Source organism: Ictalurus punctatus, chromosome 17, assembly GCF_001660625.3.
Source record: "Ictalurus punctatus breed USDA103 chromosome 17, Coco_2.0, whole genome shotgun sequence".
Taxonomy (NCBI): domain Eukaryota; kingdom Metazoa; phylum Chordata; class Actinopteri; order Siluriformes; family Ictaluridae; genus Ictalurus; species Ictalurus punctatus.
This window is the reverse complement of record NC_030432.2, coordinates 5,906,671-5,930,692: the sequence shown is the minus strand read 5'-3', so window position 1 is coordinate 5,930,692 and position 24,022 is coordinate 5,906,671. Positions and strand designations below refer to the sequence as shown.

Genomic DNA, 24,022 nt, shown 5'->3' with positions numbered 1-24,022 from the left:
TAAATGTAAATGCAAACACAAACACCGCTCACACGGGGCGAAGTTGGGATTTGAGCCTGCAACCCTGGAGGTGTGCAGCAAACGTGTGCTAACTGCTTAACCACCATGCCCCCCCCCCCCCCCCTAAAAATAAAACAAGTTCTGCATCACATCTTTAAACTGCACTTAACGCTTTACTAAAAACATGAGTGATCAATCTTTAATGTACCAAAATTAAAGGCCAACAATTCCAATTTCGGAGGAAAAAAAAGCAAGACAAAGAACCCATTTCGTCCCAAAAATATTCAGACTACACCGACCTGTGTCTTGCACATATCAGAGCCTGCAGCTGCAGCCATACTTAACACGCCACAATGGTCCTGCTTTGGAGTGTGTTCATGTAAAGGGAGAGGGAGGGGGAGTAGGAGGGGGGGGATCTGATGTGGTCAAGCAGAAGACCAAAAGTTCCTGCTATTGTTTCATTTTGACATCAGCACAATTAGATTTCGCAAGCTGACTGTACAGGCTTAGAACATATAAAAGAAAACTATGAGGCCAAAAAACAAAACAAAAAAAATGGTATGAATCATCATTAACATATTAATAATGTTAATGTAATTACTTTAATACCTACAAGGTTGCATTTTTTGTTGTTCAAGCTTAGAACACCAACCCTTTAAAAAAAATTCACAGTCTCCAGTGAGTAGTATGCAGGATCAGCAGCTCACGTTCTCCAGAAGTTGTGCTGCTTCCTCTCACACTACTCACCCCTGTCCTGATACACAGCGTTCACGCATGGAATGAGAAAAGAAAATGTGATGGAATCCACTGAGAGGGGAGGTGGGAAGAAAGGGGAGAAAATTTTTTTTTAAAAAAGCTTGACTTGGCTTCTTTTTTTTGTCTTCTCCATATACGTTACAATATGTACTGCAAAAGCCCGTCTGCACTAATGGGACTTGCTTACTGGTTAATCTTCATAATGGTAGTGTTAACCAACCCAAAAATATACAATACAGTACATCACATTTTTACTTCACCTTGACTGCAAAATGTAGGAGATTGAAAAATATTAGGAATTCTACATTAAATGAGATTTTTTTTTGTTTGTTGTTGTTGCAGATCTCATACAAAAAGAGGAAAGATGAACTGAAATTTCACGCAGTGTCCTTTAGAGAATACCGATATTCCAGTTCGCTTTCCCGACGATTAGACATAAACTCAGCTTTGAAGATGTCTGATACACCTTCAATAGACAGGAGCGTGTAAAATATATTAATCGTTTTTCTTCTCCTCCTCTGGTTTATCTGTGATGGCGGCAGCGGGGGTGGCGGCGGTGGTGGCTGTGTCTCCCACTGATGCCTGAGCCGAGTTCTCTTTGTTGTGGTCCAATCCACTCGTGCCAAACTCATTGACGCGGTTGGGATCCACTCTGTAGATCCACCTCTGGTACAAGTAAATGAAGAACACTACATCTGTTGAAGAATGAAATCAAGTCTTAATGAAAGAGCGGGCAAAATTTTAACAGCAAATGCTACTCACTTCAAAACTATATAGCAAGTAATGAGGTTATAAAAATTATTATTTATTTTTTTAAAAAGAAATAAAGTCACAGAGAGCTCATACGTACCATCTCGAAGACAGCCTATTCTGTACATCATGGGCATTTTGATCACAAACGCAAACAGGTCATCTATGAATGTGTTTAGTGCTTTATAGGTGAGCATCCTCCATGGAAGATGAGCCACTGACTTCATCTTATAGTTGATAAAGAGCTGCGGAGTCATCGTGATGAAACCTGTGTTCAAAAATAGCATTTTTTAAAATAAATAAATAAATAATTTTTTTAAAAAGTGTCCATGGATCCTCACTTTGAAAATCTACCAAAAAATACTAGACCTTTTGGATACTCGTTTCAAAATACTATGCTTTGGGACACAATAATTCTAATCTCAGGTACTATTTAGGACGGACAGCAGGTGACTGTGTGTGTTCTGTTTTGGAGAAAGCTAGCACAAGGCGTTCGGTACTGCACTAGCAGTCATATTTTTTATCATTATCATGAAGGGCTTAAAAGTTAGAAATAATACCTCCATAAAACTTATTTACCCACAAACAGCAGCAAAGCTTTCTGCTTTTATAAACTGCTGTGTTTGTGTACAAGTACAGGTCACAGTAGACCAAAAACACACTCATGTGTACAGCCAAAACACTGCTATTAGCTTTTAGACTGAAGAAAAAAGAAGAAGAAAAAAAAAAAAAAAAAACCACACACCACAGTGCTGCTAGGCCGAGTACCCGGAAAACATAAGCGCAAGATTGCAAGTAAGGAAGAATTGGTCATGAAAAGATAAGCGGAGTTAAATGGATAATTACCATCGAAAGTGTCAAGCAGTAGTTTCATTTAAACTTTTTAATTGCACTTGCTACAGGTTAATTTGGATTACTTTTTTCAATCCTACTTGAGTAAATACGTTTGGCACTTTTTCCGCCAGGTTTTTCTGGCTAAATTGAGTTTTAGACCTATATACTGTTCACATTCAAGACCTATTTATATATTTATTTATCTGAACTTTTGTCCAGATCACATAGTCCTAGTTAGATGTTGTTGAGATACAGAGTATGCTCTTAGCAAACATTAGATAAATAAAATACATTATTGCGGCCGGGGGGGTGGGGTGTCTGGTGGCATGGTCAAGCACCAATTGTGAATGGAGGGCAGAGTCTTCGAGTAGAAGTGAATGAGTGAACGCCTGTGTGTGATTAACCTTGCTCCTTTTTTATATCTTGTTTCTTGCAGTGAGGACAAGCTGAGCATTGAGAGCGCCTGTAGTGCAGAACAATGGCACTTCCCCGTCAGCGTTCAGCTGAGCTTGTTTATGTGCGTGTCCCGAGCATTAATCAATATACTGAAACATTTACACCGACATGAAAAATCATTATTATTATTATTATTATTATTTTTTTACTTTAAATCTCATACCTCATTGACACCAAAATCAACACGCACGCACACGGAAACTTCCATCGCATGGAAAATACATCCTTCACCACGTCTCGGCATGCTCTAGCGGCCATGTGAAGTTGGTTATTTCATACATGTGCTTCTTTTTTCCATACCCAGCATCAGGTCTGAGCTTTAATGCATGACTGATTGGTGTGTATTAGTGCAATTGCATGTCTTATTCTCAAAGCTATGCTTTATTTATGACAATATATGTAACAAGTCCATTTTAGGACCTTGAGGAAAGGGTTAGGCAAAATGATGCGTTGATTAAAATGGCTTAAACTGTTACTTTTAATGACAATACATTTTACATTGTCAAAGTCGCGCAGATCCTTAAGCTCGCCCAATTTTCCTGCTTCCAAACACATCAACTTCGAGAACTGACTGTTCACTTGCTGCCTAATAAGTCCCACCCATTTACAGATGCAACTGTAACAAGATTATCAAATGTTATTCACGTCACCAGTCACTGGTTTTAATGTTATGGTTGTTCGGTGTATATGCACATAGGGACTGGACTTTTGTCAGTCGGACTTGCATCTCCAAATGAATTGCCCTGTATTTGTAATCTGTCTCGGACATATAACTGCTACGCTTATGGGATGCTCGGGACAGAAATTATGCTGTGTGCATTGAATAAGCGTTAAATCTGCACTCACCGAATGTTAACAAGAATCCATAGAGCATGCTCAGCACCCATGAGTACCAGCCTTTGTGCTCTACATAGATTAAGCTGTAAACAGCATAGCACCCAAAGAGCGGGTACAGGAGCCAGGACAGGTACTTAAAGGCCATCTAGATAAAAAGAGCAAACAGAAAGGAAAAAATAAATCTAACTTCATAGATGTCTTTAAAAAGAACAATCATGCCAAATGGCTCCACTGGAAAGCACACTTACATCATCATAGATTTTAGTTGAAGATTCAACGTATGTGGACTTGTCTTTGAATGTCAGTCGTGGAATAACTCCTGCAATCTTGTTCTCTCTGTCCAACTGAAAAGGCCAGAGAGGAGATCAGACATAAACAGTTCTTATTCAATAGAATAAACTTCAAATAAAATAAAAAAATAAAATAAAATAAAATAAAAGGTTGGTTGTTGCGGCTCACCTTGACATCCATGACTTTGGTGATCTTCCAGAAGTCGATGAGCAGCCCGATGAAGACGCTGACCTGCACCACGAAGTTGGTCTCGTTGTCCAGGATGTAGAGGAGCACCACCAGGGACTGGAACACGCCAAATATGATGGAGCGCACAGACAGCCCCTCCAAAGACTGGCGACTGTTCCAGAACTGGATATCTGAGTGAAGAGAGGGGAAAATAAATGTAACAAAAAGCTCACAGATTAGCAATGTGAGCTTTAACACAATTTCTGTATTTATGGCATGTCACCAAGACGCCTGGGTCAAGAAGCGAGTATGTTCTCTTGCTCCAAGTTAAGTAGTCAATTCTAAAAGATAATACAAGAATATGTTTTATACGTAAAGTTAAAGCCACGTGAAAGAGCGTTGACTTTAAATATTATTAGTCGTAGATAATACACTTGTATGAATGTATTTCAGCAAACAAAAGAAATGCATCCACTGGCTCAACATCATTTTGCCATTCAGACAGCTTTATGTCTTACGCCTTTTACGCCAAGTGTGCTGTGAACTCGAACCATGCACTATTAAAATGTATGAAATGTTGCAGACCGTGGTTACACCATTATGACCTTGGACCCCTTTCAAATGTACAGGTATTGTAATCAGGCATATACACTGCTCAACCATAATATTAAAACCACCTTCCTAATATTGTGTAGATCCCCCTGTGCCACCAAAACAGCTCCGACCTGTCGAGGCATGGACTCCACAAAACATCTGAAGGCCTGCTGTACCTGTATATGGCACCAATATGTTAGCAGCAGATCCTGCTTGTAAGTTGTAAGGTGCAGCCTCCATGGATCAGACTTGTTTTTCTAGCACATTCCACAGATGCTCGATCAGATTGAGATCTGGGAAGTTTGGAGGCCGAGTCAACACCTTGAACTCTTTGTCATGTTCCTCAAATCATTCCTGAATAATTTTTTGCAGTGAGGCATGGAGCATTATCCTGCTGAAAGAGACCACTGCCATTAGGGGATACCGTTGACATGAAGGCATGAACTTGGTCTGTAACAGTGTTTAGGTAGGTCGTACGTGTCAAAGTAACATTCACATGAATGCCAGGACTCAAGATTTCCCAGCAGAACATTGCCCAGAGCATCAAACACTGCATCTGCCGGCTTGCCTTCTTCCCATAGTGCATCCTGGTGTCATGTCTTTCCCATGTAAGTGATGAGCATGCAACTGAGCATCCACTTGATGTAAAGGAAATGTGATTCATCAGACCAGGCCTCCATGATCAAGTTCTGATGCTCACGTGCCCATTGTAGGTCCTTTCGCCGATGGACAGGGGTCAGCATGGGCACTCTTACCGGTCTGCGGCTACACAGCAAGCTGTGATGCACTGTGTGTTCTGACACCATTCTATCACAGTGAGCATTTAACAATTTGTGCTATAGTATCTCTTCTGTGAGATCGGACCACAGGGCTAGCCTTCGCTCCCCACATGCATCAATGAGCATTGCGAGCCCATGACCTTGTCGCCGGTTGTCCTTCTTTGGACCACTTTTGGTAGGTTCTAACCACTGCATACCGGGAACACCCCACAAGACCTGCTGTTTTGGAGATGATCTGACCCTGGCATCTAGCCGTCACAATTTGGTTCTTGTCAAAGTTGATCAGATCCTTCCTGCTTCCAACACATCAACTTCAAGAACTGACTTTACTTGCTGCCTAATAAATATATCCCACCCCTTTGACCATTGCACCATGTGCCACTGTAACAAGATAATCAGTGTTATTCACTTCACCTGTCAGTGAATTTAACATTATGACTGATTGGTGTATGATTAATACACACAGTCAAAAGTTTGTGGACACTCGACTGAAATGTTTCTCATGATGTTAAAAACCTTTTGATCTGAAGGTGTGAGATTAACTAAAAAACTCGAAAAAAAAGAATGAGCGCGTCTAAACTTTTGACCGGTAGTGTCACACACACACAGTATAATATATAATCAGACACTGCAATCACATACAGCTGTAGGTGCCTTAAGGTCACCCACCAATCAAAATGAAGATAAAGATCTGGTTAAAGGTGTGTCTGTGGTGTGATGGAACTGGTTTCAAGTGGAATTTGTAAAGAGAATATTAGAAACATTAAGCTGCCACCAAATTGGTATGTAGAGCAGCACCTGCTGATGGCGGACTAAACACTGTTAGAATGCATTTCCACTTAGCTGTATTATGTTGTGTGATGCGTTTTGAATGTATCGTATTGTGACCAAACACCAAGAAAAATTCCTAATACATGTAAAAGTATACGGTAAATAAAATGATCGATTCTGCTTGCCAACCCCTAAATATATCAGTAAGAGGTAAATCATCCTACCGATCCGAACCTGTTTACTACTGCATAAACTGACACAGCACGGAAATCAGCACATTGAACTCACCGTTCTTGAATGCCAGGAACTCAAAGATGCTGTGCACGATTGAGACGACAATAGTCAGGCCCAGTAGGTAGGGATTAGTCTCCAGCAGTGCCACCTGTTGAGCAAAATGTCCTTTATAATATGTTCTCTGTCGAACAGGCATTACAACAGAAGAATTAGTGATATGAGCTCAGACCTTAACAGAATCCTGGTCCTCATCGGACTGCTCGTACGTGTCCTCGCTCAGGAAGTTCCAGGGAGAGCGGGCATTCTGAGCTGCATACAGCTGCCAGCGCCACAGAGACAGCGGGCAGAAGGTGAGGCGCAGGGGCAGCTTCTCTAGAGTCTCGTTTATGGGGTAGTAGTCCTTCTGCAGGTTCCAATAATCGTTGAAGTAAACGATGGGGTAGTAGTCCCCACTCACTGCATCAAACTTGACGTCTGAGAGAGAGAGAGAGAGAGAGAGAGAGAGAGAGAGAGAGAGAGAGAGAGAGAGAGAAGGTACAAGTTAAAGACTTTTGGTACTCGGCTTAATATAGGTACAAAGCCTCCTGAGAGTGGGAATACTTACGCTGGTCGAGGGGTGGAGGCACTGAGCCTTTCACCCAGGCTGTATGATCATCTACCATGTTGATAGTTAAGTTCGGATGCCAGTGAGATATGATCTCCACCGGACCATGACTTTCTGCCCGCTATAGACACACATGAACCATTTTTTCTTAATCCATACTCTCTCATTACCAGTTAAAGAACAAAACTGTTTTAGGCAATTATTTTACATTCAATGACCCATAGAGTTTATGCCTATACATTTGTTAGCACACAGACCTTAATCATCTCTGGATCAGCTTCTGTCTCTCCCGTCAGCAAGTTCTTCGTCTTCAGAAACTTCCTGCGCTTGAACTTGTTCAGCACTGGTACGGAAGCAAACAGAAACAACGAGTTATTACCTGAGCCTCAGCACTGAATGTGTACCACTACTGAGCGTGAAGGCTGGTTTGGCTGAGCTGACTCACTTCGTGTAGCGTGGACGGTGGCCAGCCTGCGATACTGGCCTTTGCGTTTTGGATCTGGATGGAAGCCACTCTTGGTGAAGTACACGTGGATGTATAACGAGCTGTTCTTCTTCATACTCTGTACAAGAAACTTAAATTAACTGCGTCTACACCGGGGGTCAGGAACCTATGGCTCATTCAGTGAGTGATTATGGCTCAATGGCGGTGAAAAACAAAAACAAAAAAAACAATCATGAAAACTGGTGTGTTAATTCAATTGAAACGCTACATATTTTAAAATATTACATAATTCATAAATCAATGCCAGTTTGTCATGTATACACCAACCTGTGGCACAACAAGCTTAAATTTCAATAAAAATAAAATTGGACAATGTGGAGCAGAACATTCTGGTGTCATTTATAAACTGGGTGAAAACGACAGTCAGTTTTCAGTTTTTTAACAAAATGTGAAATGGCTAAAAGAAAAATGAAGGGGGGGGGAGACGACGAGTATCGTTCTTCCCAGTCCGAACGAACAGACAAATTTGCTTATTTTGAAGTCACATTAATGGTCAGTGAATGTTCAATTTACTCTTGCTCATGTACTGCATCATGTATTGATTTACCATTTGATGAAACTATCATAGTTAAATGAAGTCCCAAGTGCCACCTACAGGCCTATAAGGTGAAGTGCAGGTTGTTAGATCAAGAACCAGTAAAATGTTACCACTTTTTATACTTATGCAATAACATTAAAGATAATAACTAATAATAATAATAATAATAATAATAATAATGTAAAAAAAAATTTTTTTTTTACTTTTCTCTGGCTGTTTAAAGAAAAAATTAACTTTTTGGGGGGCTTTTATGGCTCTCCCAGCTGAAAGGGTTCCTGACTTCTGGTCTACACTGACCACCAATACCAGTATTCACAGGCTCGAGTCTGCCCCAATTTCCAATTCTGCTTTAACACACCTAGGTACATTCTCTTGGGGAAATCGCAGTGGACAGTTTAAGAGCCATCCATTAAGGGCAATAAATGAACAGCTGAAGTGTCAGTGGTTATGTTTATGTAAGACTGTCCAAACAAATACAATTTGAATTATGTGTGTAGCTGAAAATCTTTATTCACATTTTATAAACATACAAGAAGCTGTATTTACCGTTAACCATAACAACGAGAAGCTTACAAATCCTGTCAGAGTGAAGCTTAATGCAGTTTTATGTTAGCAAAGATGTCAATAATGTCACTTGTGTTTTATGTTAGTTGAATTATAACGCAAATAATGGCCGAAAAAGTCTCAATGAAATGTTTGTGTATCATTAAAAAAAATTTTTTTAAACACACAAACACCTAATATCTGAACAATTTCATTCTACCTACCGTATGTGACCATTTACTCCAGTGAAAATTAGTAACCGGCCTATCTATAAGCTGACGTGGAAGGAATAAAACACTTGGTGGCATGCTGTTATAAGAAAATAATCAACCTGGGGAAGTGTGATTGTTACCATGGCAAATTTGATTTAGATTATTCCTCTTACACCGCAACAATTGACCAATTACTTTATTATTTAAGAATTGCATGTAGGGCTGGGCGATATGACCTTCAAGCATTATATCATGATACCTGAAGACATGATGATATGCAAATGCATACCACAATATATAATTTAGCTAACAAACTGTCTGCGAAACAGTAGTAAAAGAAAAAATGTTAATTTTTTTTTTAAAGTGACAATACATTTCTTTAATACCTTCAAAGAAAGATTAAGTTGCAAAAAAATATGTCAAATCAACAGCATCCGTTCAGTACCGTTTCATTTATTGTAATAATTAAATACATCACCATACCAACCATATATCAGAAAAGTGTATTGCGTAATCATTTATCACGATATAGATATTATAACCGATATAGCACCCAGCCCTAACTGCACGTCATACATAACGTAAAGGATGCAAGAGTATTTCATTTAAATACCCACTCCCTGTGCTAGCTACATACAGCTGTGGTGTTCAGTATGTGGTTACGTGTGTGAAATGTGAGATTTGACTCAGGAGTACAAGAGAGGAACTTAATGAAGGATTGTTCAAAACAGCACTCAGGGCATGTTTACACTTTACACAGACTTCTGTTTGAGACAGAAAATAATCCAGCTAGATTTACAAGACAAACATCCTAATATGATTTGTTTGTAATAAATCCATTCTCTGAACTGTGAGCATGGTCACAAATAATCAAACAGTCCTTTAATCTTTAGTTTATGTGACAATTACTGCCTAAATCTTTACCTCAGGTGTGTCCAGTTCCAGGTAATGCTCGTAGCATCCGTCCCCTGCTTCTCCTGTGGTCCAGTCTCCGTAGACGAGGTCCCGCTGGAACCAAAACAGGGCTTCTGTGCTGTTGAATTCTGAAAATACCTCATTTTCAGATAAAAACACATACAGATCCTAGGAAAAGAAGAGAAAATTGTGTTATTTGTGTCATTATCAAACATGTCTCTGTGTCATAACAAACAGCACAGCCTATTGCATACCAGTGAATTAGTACGCAAGCCTCTATAGGGGGAGAAAGAAAAGAAAAAACAGCCAAGGCAAAATGAAGTCCTGTACAGTCATCCCGTCTAGATTCCAGCATGTTCATGCCAGGTAATTACGCACTGCAGAACCTAAGCTACCTGGATCAGCGCCAAAACAGACCTTAACAATACTTTAAGGACTGCACTGTAATGACTTATATTTATATTTAGAGCACAGTACCATTAGGGTGTCCTTGGGGAAGAGGTTGCGGCTGGGCACCCGGGGAGCACCTGCAGGGGTGCTGGGGTCAGGGGTCGATGACCCTCTGCGGAACCAGCTGCTGATGGCCCATATAATGAAGATCCTGGGAATTGTACAATCGCATCAGGGTACCATTAATACAACCTTGGGTTTCGGATTTTAAAAAAAAATTAATAATAATAATAATAATAATAATAATAATAATATGCAGGCCTTCTCACATGGCTGAAAACACTGGTTAAAAATCAATGCTCATCTGCTGCAAAAACTCAAATTCAATAATTATCCTCAAAACCCAAAATGTATTGCTCAGTATTGAGACCTACAAAGAAAAGGCGATGGAGTGCAATGATAAGATAAATCAGTATCATAATCTGCATCAGTGGCTCAGGTGGTAGAGCGGGTTGTCCACTAATCGTAGGGTCGGTGGTTTGATTCCCCGCCCACATGACTCCACGTGCCAAAGTGTCCTTGGGCAGGACACTGAAGTTGTTCCGGACAGCAAGCTAACGCCTTGCATGGCAGCTCTGCTACCACTGGTGTGAGAGACACACTTTGTAGCACCGCCAAGGTTTAAATTTTTTTTTTTTTTTTTTTTTTTTTTTAAATACGCCATAAGTGCAGACCATTTACGTTAACACCTAATAGTGCCCAATAAATATTATGAATGATAATTTTTTTTTAAAAACAACAGGCTTAGTTTATGGCTCTTTAGGGTCTAGCAAAAATGCTGATGTGTTCCAGGCAGAAAATTTCTCAGAGTTCAACAAAAAGGTTTCTGTGGATGCAAAATCATGTTACTTGCTGAAACGTTTCTCACATGGAATATACATTAATTAGTAAATAAATATATAAGCCGCCATAATATTTCCAAGCCATCTAGTTTTAGTCATTTCTATTATTATTATTTTAAGAATTGTGGGACATGGCACAAAAGTCTAAAGCTCTAAATCAAAACTGCTTGACTATACTGACCAGGCATAACAAGAATCCTCAGAGTAGTCCACTAGGACAAGTACTGTTATAATTAACCACGTTATTAATGACTGCTCCTAAAAGAAGCTTTTCTGATCGTTCTGCGAGTGTCATCTTTTCGAGCTGCTACACGAGACAAGAACTGGGGGATGGGAGCCTGCAGTGGGAGCTCTATTTTTAAAGTAAAATGAAGGGTTATGACTAAGGGGTGCGATTACGTAACCAGTAGTCCTGGTGATATAACGGAACGCTGTTCATCGCTGTTGCCATAAGAATGTGCTAGAAAGTGCATTTATTTCCAATTTGCTGGAAAGATCAAGATCACAGTGCTTTATGCTTTGTAGCAGGCAGCTGAATTACATATGAACTCACCTGAAAAGGACACCCTTAATGACTTGCCAGGCGTTGGGCTGTTGTTGTTGCTGCTGCGGATCCTGCGCAGTCGCACCCGTCTGTGCAACCTGGCCTGAAGTAGCTGCGCCATTACTGCTCACCTACACGAACACACCATGCCCATTCATTAATCACCACTCATCATCAACATAATTACATCACTGCTTTTAGAAACATCCAACAATGCATTCATGGATTTTTAAACATGAGGTTTAAACAAGATATCATCATCATCATCATCATCATCAACACCACTACATACACATTAATGCTTAATCCGTGTTATAAAGCCCATTCAACCAGATAAAAAGGAGATGTGTGACTTTACTTCACTGCTACACCAACATCTGGGACAACTTCCAAATCCACCCCATCTTTAACCAATGCTGGCCAACAGATCTAAATATTAGTAAATAAATGAGAATCCAGCGTTCAGGTTCCCAAAATGAGATGGTAAAAGATCAAGAAACCCAAAATGTAGCATGTCACAGGAACGGAAGCCAACAGGAATAATATAGACAGCAATAAGTATATGAGAAGAATCTGTAAATTATACACAGCATGCTGGTTTATAAAATGCCAACTACATACCTACCTACCTAACTAACTAAATACCTACCTAACTACCTACCTGTCCATCTATCCGTCCAACATCCGACTATCATCCATTCACCTATCTCTCCCTCCATCTATCCATCTATCCACCTATCCTTGCATCTGTCTATCATCTATCCATCCATCCATATAATCATCTATACATCCACGTAATTATCATCCATCGATCAATCCACTTATCTATCCATCCCCCCATCCATCTATCCCCCCATCCATCTATCCCCTGATCCACCCACCTATCCATGTAACTATCACCCAATCAGCCATCCATTTATGTAACCATGAATCTAGCTTCTATCAATCCACCCATCCATCTATCCCTTGATCCATCCACCTTTCCATGTAACTATCATCCATCTATCACCCATCCATCATTCTATCCATCATCCATCTATCTATCATCCATCATCCATCTAGCCATCCATCCATCATCCACCTATCCATCAATCCACCCATCCATCATCCATCTAGCCATCCATCTACCCATCCACTCTTCTATCATCCATCCATCTAGCCATCCATCATCCACCTATCCATCTACCTATCCATCATCCATCCATCCACCCATTCTTCTATCATCCATCCATCCATCCATCCATCCATCAGCTCTTTGCATAACAATTCAGAAGCCGTGATGTATCTGATGGTTCTCACGCTTTGTCCTCACGAGTAAACATTTATTACTCTCTGCTCATCAAATGCACTTTCTCCAATTAAGGAAAACAAAACATTATGAGAAACTAGCCCTTCTGAAATTAGACTGTAACTAGACTTAAATGTTGTTTAAAAGATTTTATTAAATGATGGATTAGTGCTACATGATACACTGTACAGACAGTGCTGATATTTCAGAAAGGCACAACATGTAAATGGAGCCTCTGACAAAACAAACGCTTTATTGTGACGTCCTGACCATCCTCAGCTGCTGCAGATGAGATCATCGGTGCGGGTTTGAGCATTTCCATGAGCCAACAAATGAAAATCAATGTTCAAAACAATGTAGGCTGATCTCGCACCATGTCACGTTCAGGATTTAAACATACTGCACTGCAGTGTAATATCCTCTCTGGTTCATTATAGCCTGTTCAAACCTAAACGTTTATTAAAGCTAGAAACAAGCAGAGATAAGATAAAGGCCAGAGAACTACAACAAAATACAAACACGATTTTACACACACACACACACGCACACACCTAAACACAAGGCTTGGAGTAAATTCTAGTACTAGTGCTACAAATGGCTGTAGTTGTTGAGGGGAGAATTTGAGCATTATATTTATATACCTGCTGCAAAGCATGCACACGCCCAGGAAATCCACAGCTACATCATGGATAGCGGTGACATGCGGCGTATGTGGCAGGTAATTCAGGCCATCAGCAACTACAGGACAACATCACCCACCTGTGACAGTGATGTCTCCCTTCCAGATGTGCTGAACAACATCCATGCTCGGTTTCAGGTGCAGAATGATGTGGCAGTGAGGAAGACCACCCCTCCTCCCAACGACCAGGTGCTGTGTATACCCACGGCTGACTTGAGGAAAACTACGCAGATTCAACCAACGGAAGGCTGCTGGACCAGACAACATTCCTGGCAGAGTGCTCAGAGGATGTGCAGACCAGCTGGCAGAAGTTTTCACTGACATCAACATCTCCCTGAGCAGCGCCATCATTCCAACGTGCTTCAAGGCCACCACCATTGTCCCCGTGCCGAAGAAGTCTCCAGCATCCTGCCTCAATGACTACAGCCCCGTTGCACTCACATCAATCATCATGAAGTGCTTCGAGAGGCTCGTCATGAGGCACATCAAGACCCAGCTGCCCCCTCACTGGACACGGTGCAGTTCGTGTATCGCCCCAACCGCACTACGGATGAGGCCATTGCCACCACCCTACATCTGGCCCTCACCCACCTGGACAAGAAGGAGACCTACGTTCGAATTCTGTTCATACACTTCAATTCAGCATTCAACACAATCATTCCACAGGGTCTGATTGGAAAGCTGGACCTACTGGCCTGGAAGACCTCCATCTGTAACTGGATCCTGGACTTCCTGACTGAGAAACCTCAATCAGTCCAGATCGGGAACAGCATCTCCAGCACCACCACACTGAGCATGGGGCTCTTCAGGGCTGTGTGCTCAATCCACTGTTCACTCTGCTGACTCATCATCAAGTTCACCGATACGACCGTGGTGGGTCTCATCAGCAAGAACGACGAGTCAGCATACAGAGAGGAGGAGCAGCAGCTAACGGACTGGTGCAGAGCCAACAACCTGTCTCTCAACGCGTACAAAACAAAAGAGATGGTTGTTGACTTCAGGAGAGCACGGAGCGACCACTCTCCGCTGAACATCTCCAGCTGACGGCTCCTCCGTGGAGATCGTCAAGAGCACCAAATTCCTTGGTGTTCACCTGTCAGAGAACCTCACTCGGTCCCTCAACACCAGCTCCATAACCAAGAAAAACCCAGCTGCATCTCTACTTTCTGCGAAGGCTGAAAAAAGCCCATCTCCCACCCCTCATCCTCACCTCACCCTGTTCTACAGAGGAACTATTGAGAGCATCCTGAGCAGCTCTCAACATTGTGGATGACCCCACACACACTCTTCACGCTCCTGCCGTCTGGAAAAAGGTACCGAAGCACTCAGGCCTTCACAGCCAGACAGTGTAACAGCTTCTTCCCCCAAGTCAACTGACTGTTCGGAGCCACACTGTCACTTACTGTGGCTGTTGTCCTGTTTTTGTAGTATTGTACTGTCCTGTGTTGTTTGTTTGCATACATTTGCATGTACAGTTTATGTAAAAATGTGTAGATCTTATTTAGTTCTGTGTCGTCTCATGTGGTTAGTGTGTTGTGTGAAGCACCATGGTCCTGGAGGAATGTTGTTTCGTTTCACTGTGTACTGCACCAGCTGTATATGGTTGAAATGTAAAGTGAACTTGAACCTGTATTCCCATATTTATAAAAAGGATGCATAAATTCCAGGAGCACTAACTACTTACACCCAGTGCTGACTTCCTGTATACATCACACCATCCCAGCATTTATTATGCGAGTTAGTCAAACACAAACATGGAAGTGTATCAGAGTGTAAATGATTACACACGAGCTGCTTTGGGGCTCCATGTCCACATGATTGAAATGAGCTTAAAATAAACCACAAACGCTTAATCATTAAGTCCGACCTCGTGGCACACAAATAACGAGGGCACGAATGTTTCATATTCAAGATGCGTAAAACAGTGTGTGCAGTACAGCTGCAACAATCACTCAAAATAACCCACTGTCAAATGATCCGCATTTGGGGAAAGGGTGTACTGTCATTTCGCAAGATGTTCTTGTGAACTTTAACTCAATTTTCCAACCGTTTGAAGAATTACTGATTGAAACCACCAAGGACTAGGCATGTTCTCTCCTATCCAACACCTAACAGAGCAGAGATTGAAAACAGCCACACGACAATGATGCGCTCACATTACATTTGATTTTTAGCCTAAATAATCTGTCTCTTTATGCTTAATATTGAGGCAAACTCTATGTGGCTTAGTTCAGTTTAAATAAAGCGGTAGAGAGAACGATCCAAGTAAAATCCACAAAGTTCTAACTTCTTACTTGTAACGTAAACTAGTTATTTTAATAATAATTGGTAGTAAATAAGTCTTAGAGGAGAGCAGGAGAACAAGATGTTAGATAAAGTGGTTCCTCACAGGTTTCAAGAAAAATCACTGAAGAAAAAACCCCAATACATAAAGAAAATTACCACATTTAAGCTAAATAATGAACTATTAACATTATTTTTTTTTTTTAAATGAAGTGTTTTTTTGTTGGGTTTTTTTGCAGTCCTAGTGTGAAGGTTGAAACACTGGAGTCACAGACAACTTGAGATGTACCATCATTTGGAGACAAAAATCCACTCTGAACCCTATTTAATATGTTTATACTGAAATTGTTTATTTGAGTGATTCTGGTGTTGGTTGGTGTTACATCCTTGTTATTCCCGGGAGAACTTAGTGTTTGCGTGCCATGCTGGTGTCACAGGGGGATATTGCTATTGCTAGCACAGTTACAGAGGCGTTTAACAGGAGGAAAAATGTCAGCAGGTAGGTCTACTGATCAAACGGTTAAGAGTTCAAATCCCGGCACCAGTAAGCTGCCACTGTTGGATCCTTGAGCAAGAACCTAATGCTGCGTTCGAGGTGAAGTTGAAACTTTCTCGCGTACAACCGGTAAAAACCATTAAAACACCGTGACAAGTCGAAATTTCAACTCGTCAACTTAGATTAGTCTTCTCAAATACCGGTTCCTTCCTTGTTTAACAAAGTGATGTCAAATCAACATGGCGGAACGGTGTAAAGTCCCCCACCTCTACTTTTAAATTCGTTTAGAACAGCATTGGCTTTAGATCAGTTAATATAATATACAGACACAATACTTGGTTAAATCTAGAACACTGACCATACTAATCGCTTTGGAAAAGTAATCATCCACATTAAAGTTAACACTAATGTTAACCGGATAACTTGTTGCTAAGCAACTCGCTATTGTCTGCTGTTGTTCCTGTGCTGCAGTTTCAGTCCAAAATGCTGCATGAATGTTTGTAGAACAGAACCAGTAGCCACTCAGCCTGTTAAAAGTAGCTTTTAATGAGCTCTGACCTAGCAAAGACACTTTTGTGAATCCGTCCATGTTTTTCCAACCGTCCACTTGACACGCCGAATGTCCAGAGGTGGGAAATGACTTCATTACAACTTGAAAATCACCACTTGCAAGGCACCACGAACTCAGCGTTACCCATCTACTGCTCAGTTGTAGCCTGTCTTAGTTTTAAGTCACTTTGGATAAAAGCATCAGCCGAATGGGGTCAAATATAAATGTAAATATGAGCGATCTCCAACTGTCAGTGATAACAGTCAGGTTTTACTGTTAGCTCCTAAAAACAAAACACGCAAGAGTTTCTTTTCTCGCTCACCATTTTCCAGCCATGGTCAAGGTCATGTTAATGCAAAAACATTGGAGAAATAACGTTGGGGTCAAAGTCCCAGAATGCAATGCGGATATACAACACAGTTGCGCAATTACGGAGAGACTTGACTTGGCTGTTGGCCGAGATGAAGTGTCGGCTAATGAGAAAATACTTGTATATCCAAGTAAAACTCGTTTAAAAAGGTAAGTGCTGCTTAGTATACTGCTGATGCCTTGAGCGGCCATGTTGATTTCATGTCACTCTGTAAACTGGGAAAGAACTCTCAATTGACGAGAAGGACTTTCAAACTGAGGCGGCGTTTCCTTTGGCTTTCCTGGTTGGAGGTTGGGAATTACAGGTCGCGAGTTGAACCTTGGGTGCATCTCAATCAGGTCCCTAGTTCAGCAGTCAGGGCACTGATCAGGGAGTCAGCCATTTTAATCATAAAAATTGCACTCCTTTCAGTGCACTGGAACTTTCGCTGCCTAAAAAAAATATCCCACAATGCACTGCAAAAACCAGGGAACATCAGTGCTCACTGTGTTCCTTTACTGGAAATGACATCCTGACGTATAGTGAGCCAGGGTCCTTACCAGTGCCCCAACTCGTACTCTATATACACTGATTCACCACGTAGGGAGCTGATCGAGACACACCCCTTGAGTTGAATGCAGCTCATCAGGAGGTATGAGAGTGGCACTGACAACATTTACATGGACAGCAGTAACCTAATTATTGACCTTATTCTGAATAAGACAATATTCTGATTAAAGTGTTTACACGAGTCGCTTTTAGAATACTCTTTTCATGTTCCCGTTTTACATACGTGAAATTCTGGAGGGAACTTTGGACAGTGGGACGTGATGACGTAATGATGTGTGCCGTTAATCGATCTATGTTCTATAACATGTAAAACGTCCAAATCCGCATACTTACCTGCTACATAGTATATAGAAATACATGTATTTCACCTCCTACTATATACTGTAGAAGGTAAATACGTGGATTCGGACGCAGCTGTGCTCTCTTGTTTGCCGTCAAACAGTTGAGCGCTGCCGTGTGTGTATGTGTCCTGTCGCAAAATGCGGTGAAAACTCCCACATGGTGTTAATAGTGTGATTAAGGTATGTACATGTCTGTAACGCACTTCGATAATGCGACTAAAACAGGAATACTCCACATGTCTTAGTTCGATTTGTGTTTACTTCGAGTATGATTTTAATCGGATTAAGGTCGTCAATAATCGCTGTTTACATGTGATGGGAAGTTCGGATCATTTTACTGACTCAGATCTTCGAATCTTGTTCAGCAAAATGAACGCATTCTTTTCACGTCACATTTGTCACGTCTGTCAAGTTGTTCTTTCTTTTGTCACGTCATACCTGTTCCCCGGAAACAGAAATGATTAGTTCATGTCTCGGGTCGTTCGTTCGTCCCGTAAGTGCCCTATAGGCTGAATGCAGTGGGACTGTGACTTGATGAACAAACAACTCGAACCCGAAGACTCGAGAGGTGACTAATCATTGCTATTTCCGATACAGAACCTATGGGGATGTTGAAGCGCGTGCGCGGTCAAAAATAAACGACTCACTCTCTGAGACAGCTCATTGTTCCCGAGTCATATTAAAGATTTGTTCAAAATGAACGAATCGTTCATGGACGACACCTCACTACTGTTAACATGGTAGTTTCTTAATCAGAGTATCGTCTTAATATCGGATTATTGTTGTCCATGTATACGTACTGATTGTGTGTGATGGAGGAAACCGTTAACGAAGTGAAACTGATGAAAGATGTTTGAGCTAAAAAAAAAAAAAAAAAAAAAAAAAAAAAAAAAAACACTCAATGTCAAAATCTCTAATGCCAATGAAGCACATGTTAAGTATAAATATGAATTATACAGATAGCTGAGGATGATTTTTTTCCCCTTTAAGAGTCCAAAGGGTTAATGAAAGTGCTGTGTGACACTGGTTTAAAGGCCACAACATTAATGTAGACAGGACAAAATATACAACTGAAAGTCATCTCATTAGTGAGCAGACAGTATAATGAGACGAGAAATGAACAGACCAGAGGAACCTGTATTAGGTATGTCTCCACAGCTAACTCCCTGGGCCTGCGAACTAACTCGCTAACAATAGAAATCTGCTGATGAAAGATGAAAGATGTAAGATGCTAACCCGAGCTAACCGAGACACTCATCTCCACCGAGTCTCCTGCTTACCTTCTGGTTGACTGAATGACAGATCACTAGCTACCAGGCTAACTGGCCCGAAATAGATGTCAAGCTAATCCAGAGCCTCAGATTGCCACGCATTTAAAAAAAAAAAAATCCATATTCATGAGTCAGCAAATTTAACGAAACGTGTTTGCGTGTTTACGAGAGACAATAACCGCACTATAAGGTTAACGATACGTAACATAGGTTAGCTTAGCTACAATTTTAATATATCGCTTTATTATTTATTTTCTTTACTACCGGCATTCTGTCAAATAGTATGGGTTGGTTGGTTGTTCTGACTCATACAAAGCACTTTCTGATTTCATAGGCTGACCACTTCGGAGCGTCACCCACTAGCCAATCATACCACAAGAAGCCAAACATATTGACCAATCGGAAAGAAGGAGGCGGGACCATTTTTTTCGGAATACAGGTGGACAGATGCAACGCGACTAAATGCACGGTGAATCAGGGGAATCATCAATTCCAACCGGCATCAATTTGAATTACTTTAACAAAGCTAAGAATTTTACCGAATCGACTTATTAAATAACTAACCATATTTTCTAATATGGAGGCTGGAGTGTTATGTCTATATTTACTATTTCGGCCGCTCTTACCTCGCCATTGCTTACGGTGGACTGCTGTGCTCCTTCGGTCTCCTGCGCCGCCATCTTCCTTGTCTCTGTCCTGCACTGTAATGTGGCGTTCTCGGTATGTAGCAGGAGATCTCGCGAGATTTGGGCCTAACCTTGGGATAACACTATGTTCCAATACATCGCGAGATCTGCACTAACAGCCTTTGATCGCCAGCGTTTACAACTGGAATAAAGTTGGTTTGACGTTGGACGTTCGATATTCTCAGATTTGCGGAAATTAAGGGACCGTCTCTAAAGTTACATACGACATTGTTATACACGTTTCTAACTTCAATAGCATTTTAAGGGCATGACTTACAGTCATATAACCAACTGTAAAGTGTTCATTGCACACCTTTTAGATTTTTATTTAACAAAATAAACTATTAAATCATATATAAATTTTGCCATGTATTTCACTACACAATGGGCCCATTCACAAAATATACCATAATTTACAGCTCAATAGCATTTGAAGGGAATGATGTACAGTCACACATCCAACTGTAAAGTGTTCATCTAGGTGTCAGATATGACGCACACCTTTTATATTTTTGATATTTATTCAAATAAGCTATTAAATCATTACTCACTACTCATTATTAATTACTCACTAATCATTACTCACCATTCAAGACATGAAGTGTTCGACATTTTCATGAATATGAAATATTAAAACAAATAATCAACAGGGGAAAAGGGTATTAATCACAACGTGTATGTCAATAAGAAGGGATTCATATTATTATTAATTCCCAATGCATGTGAGTCAGCATTTTTATTCTATTTATTTGGATAAACACGACATGAAATATGATTACATGAAAAATATATTGTAGCTTAATGTAAGGTTTTATATATTATTTATATATATATATATATATATATATATATATATATATATATATATATATATATATATATATATAGAGAGAGAGAGAGAGAGAGAGAGAGAGAGAGAGAGATCTTACTTTTGTTAGTTTTACTATTATTATTATTATTATTATTATTATTATTATTAAAACATCCCTCGTTTGTATGACCTTCATTTTTTATGAAGACCAACGGAGAACAATTACTTTTTTTTTTCTTTTTTTTTTCTGTTCCAGTTGTTAGTTTTTTTCCCCCTGTAGTGTGCTGCCTCCAGCTGCAAGCATGAGCCATGACAGATATTAGAGAGAGAGAAATAATAATACACAAACTGGTGTTTTTAAATAAATAAATAAATGATCTTTTCATGCATATATCGGTGCAGATAAAATTCAAAATATGTGTGGCATATAAAAAATAGTCAGCAGAAAAATGTTAAAGTATTGCGAAGTTTGCCAGAGACACATAAACGGACCACAACCACTTAACATTTTAATAAACTATGTGCTCTTTTTAATACAGCATGTGCCTATATGAAGAGATTCCTATTCTTTAATTGCCAATAAATCTGAGTGTGCATTTTTATGAATTTTATTTGTATAAACAGTTTAAGCACATAAAATGATAATTATGCTATTATGCTTTAAAAGATATTATATTATCATGCGTGGGATAAAAGCTACAAATACACACACATTTGAGCCTCAAGAAACATTCACATTATGTATAAGATCAATACTTAGTTTATCAATACTCAGATATATTCTTGTAGTGTAGTAATTTGATTGCCGTTCTGGATTAAATGTAGTTGAGAAACTAATACATATCAATGAACACGACAAGAACAACAACCTGTTTTAAATCGAAAATGCGCAACGATGCTAAAATTAGCTAGGTTATTTAACGTTAGCTAACTAAAAATATTAGCTTTAGTTATATAGCTCAAGCCTGTTCCAGCATGACAATGCCCCAGTGCACAAGTGAGGTCAATAAAGATATGGTTTGCGAAGTGCCTTGACCTCAAGCCCGCTGAACACCTTTGGGATGAACTGGAACTCCAACTGTGCCACTTCGCCCGAAATCAGTGCCCGACTTCACTAATGCTCTTGTGGTTGAATGGGGAAAAATATCCACAACCACATTCCAAAATCTGGTGGAAGGTCTTCCTAAAAGAGTGGAGGATTTTACAGCAGCAAAAGTTAGGGGCCAACTTTGGAATGGGGTGTACAAGAAGCACATATGGGTCTGATGGTCAGGTGTCCACATATTTTTGGCCATATAGTGTTGTTCTAATGATGCATGGTGACGTTTAATCTTGGCATTATGATATGCAATGCTCTCAGGAAGGGGTTCTTTCTTGCAATGCTTCCAATCAGCTTGTTATGAAAGTAGCACAGAACAGCTGAAACCTGACCAGTTGAAACCACAGGAAATTAACTGTGCAATTTGAATTTGAAGCCTTAATTGTGTTTGCACATTTTATATCTATTTACTGATTTTTGCAGATCAACCTTTGTTTGTTTATGTTCTTGTGTTTTCTGTATGATAATGGATGATAAAGAGATTTTACATGTGCTTGACCTCATATTTATACTCCAGAGAAACGGGGCTCCTCGGGATTAAGAGCAAATGTTTTGCAAGTATGACAATTTGTTTACATCTTTAAAATCTTCCTTAGGCCTGTCAATAAATCCGTCATTTCAGATGCTTTGTGTTCATTATTTCTCTGCATCAGAGCAAGGCCAGGTTTGCCGTCAGATTAAAGAATTATATTGGCAATATTACTCTGAAAGCCTTAATAAAATTCAGAAAAGAAAAACCAAGAAGAGTCATGATGTCTCGTCACAATGTTTCTGGGTATGCAACCAGACACATCACCCTGACTCAATCAGCTTTTGCCTGAAGGCTGGTTGCCACAGAGTGTCATAGATAGGTACAATTTACTGTCATGATTTTGGAGGACTGCATTTCAGCCTGAGTTTCTGAGTGCCATGATTACCAAATATGGAGAAATAAAAACCAGAGAAGTTAGCTAACTGTTGGAATTAACATCAATTAGTATTACTTAGTAATAGTAAGGACAGTTAAATCAGGAGCTAATTAACTATTGTTAGCAAGCTAGCTAACAAACACGAGCTGTTAATAATAGTTAATATAAGCCCTATTCAGACAGGATTAGATACATGGGAAAATTGAGTCATTTCTCAGTGATTTTATTTTTATCCTCTTCAGCCATGTTGGTTTTTTTTCTCATTTCTTTGCTGAGAGAATTACAAACCAATTTACCTGCTGTCTTTTGGCCAACTCTGCAATGGTGTGATGATTTTAATCCCATCTGAATTGATACGTTGATCTTGCAGATTTTTTTGGGTCTCTTCGGGCACTGTTTCAGGTAAATGTCCTGTAAAGAGAGCAATTTGCGACCAATGATGAGCTCAGCTAATCTCACCACTCTCGGTCGGTCCCTGAGTGGAACAGCTGCTGTACCATGCAGTGATGCAACCATTGAGAATGCTCTCAGAGGTGCAACGATATAAAAAAGTGTGTGAGAATGCCTGGGGCCATTCAAAACCATCTCAGCTTCCACAGGAAGTACAGACGCTTCCGGGCTGTCCTCACTACTGTGTGAATGTGGATGGACCATTCCATTGAAGTCATTGGAAATGTGGACACCAAGGAATTAAGAATAAAGATGAAATAAAGCTGCCAACCCTTTCCATCTCTGTTCTGTTGATGTGGATAGGGGCATGCTCACCCACCTGGCTCTTCCTGTGGTCCATAATCATCTCCTTTGTTTTACTGACGTTCAGGAAGAAGTTGTCTGTGCACCAGGCAGCCAGGGCTCTGACCTCCTCTCTGTAGGCTGTTTCATCAATATCTAAGATTAGGCCTACAATAGTGGGGTTATCGGTAAATTTAAGGATGCTATTTGAGCTGTGCTTTGCTACACAGTCATATGTAAACAAAGCATACATAAGGAGGCTGACTGCGCAGACTTGGGGAGCTCCTGTGCTGAAGCTGAGAGAGGAGGATGTGAGGCTGCCAATTTTTTACCACC

At 40.3% G+C, this 24,022-nt stretch overlaps 1 protein-coding gene across 1 annotated transcript; it reads right to left on the bottom strand.

Annotated features, from left to right (window-relative positions):
- Positions 1-185: 185 nt before the first annotated feature.
- clptm1 (CLPTM1 regulator of GABA type A receptor forward trafficking) lies at positions 186-20,201 on the bottom strand. The gene is made up of 14 exons (XM_017491371.3): positions 20,077-20,201; positions 11,633-11,754; positions 10,265-10,388; positions 9,797-9,955; positions 7,520-7,637; positions 7,332-7,417; positions 7,075-7,195; positions 6,700-6,944; positions 6,525-6,618; positions 4,093-4,283; positions 3,882-3,977; positions 3,643-3,778; positions 1,607-1,774; positions 186-1,451 (listed from the first exon to the last, which is right to left on the bottom strand). Exons 1-14 carry the CDS (start codon positions 20,128-20,130, stop codon positions 1,252-1,254), a joined length of 1,914 nt encoding a protein of 637 aa, XP_017346860.1. The 5' UTR covers positions 20,131-20,201; the 3' UTR covers positions 186-1,251.
- Positions 20,202-24,022: the final 3,821 nt, after the last annotated feature.

What these genes read in the sequence shown, in the direction of transcription:
- clptm1 (XM_017491371.3), bottom strand. Translation starts at nt 20,130, where the DNA reads ATGGCGGCGCAGGAGACCGAAGGAGCACAGCAGTCCACCGTAAGCAAT. An exon ending in CACCGTCCACGCTACACGAA is followed by an intron (nt 7,418 to 7,519) that starts GTGAGTCAGCTC and finishes CTTCCGTACCAG; the next exon opens with TGCTGAACAAGTTCAAGCGC. An exon ending in TGGATTCTTGTTAACATTCG is followed by an intron (nt 1,775 to 3,642) that starts GTGAGTGCAGAT and finishes TTTTGAACACAG; the next exon opens with GTTTCATCACGATGACTCCG.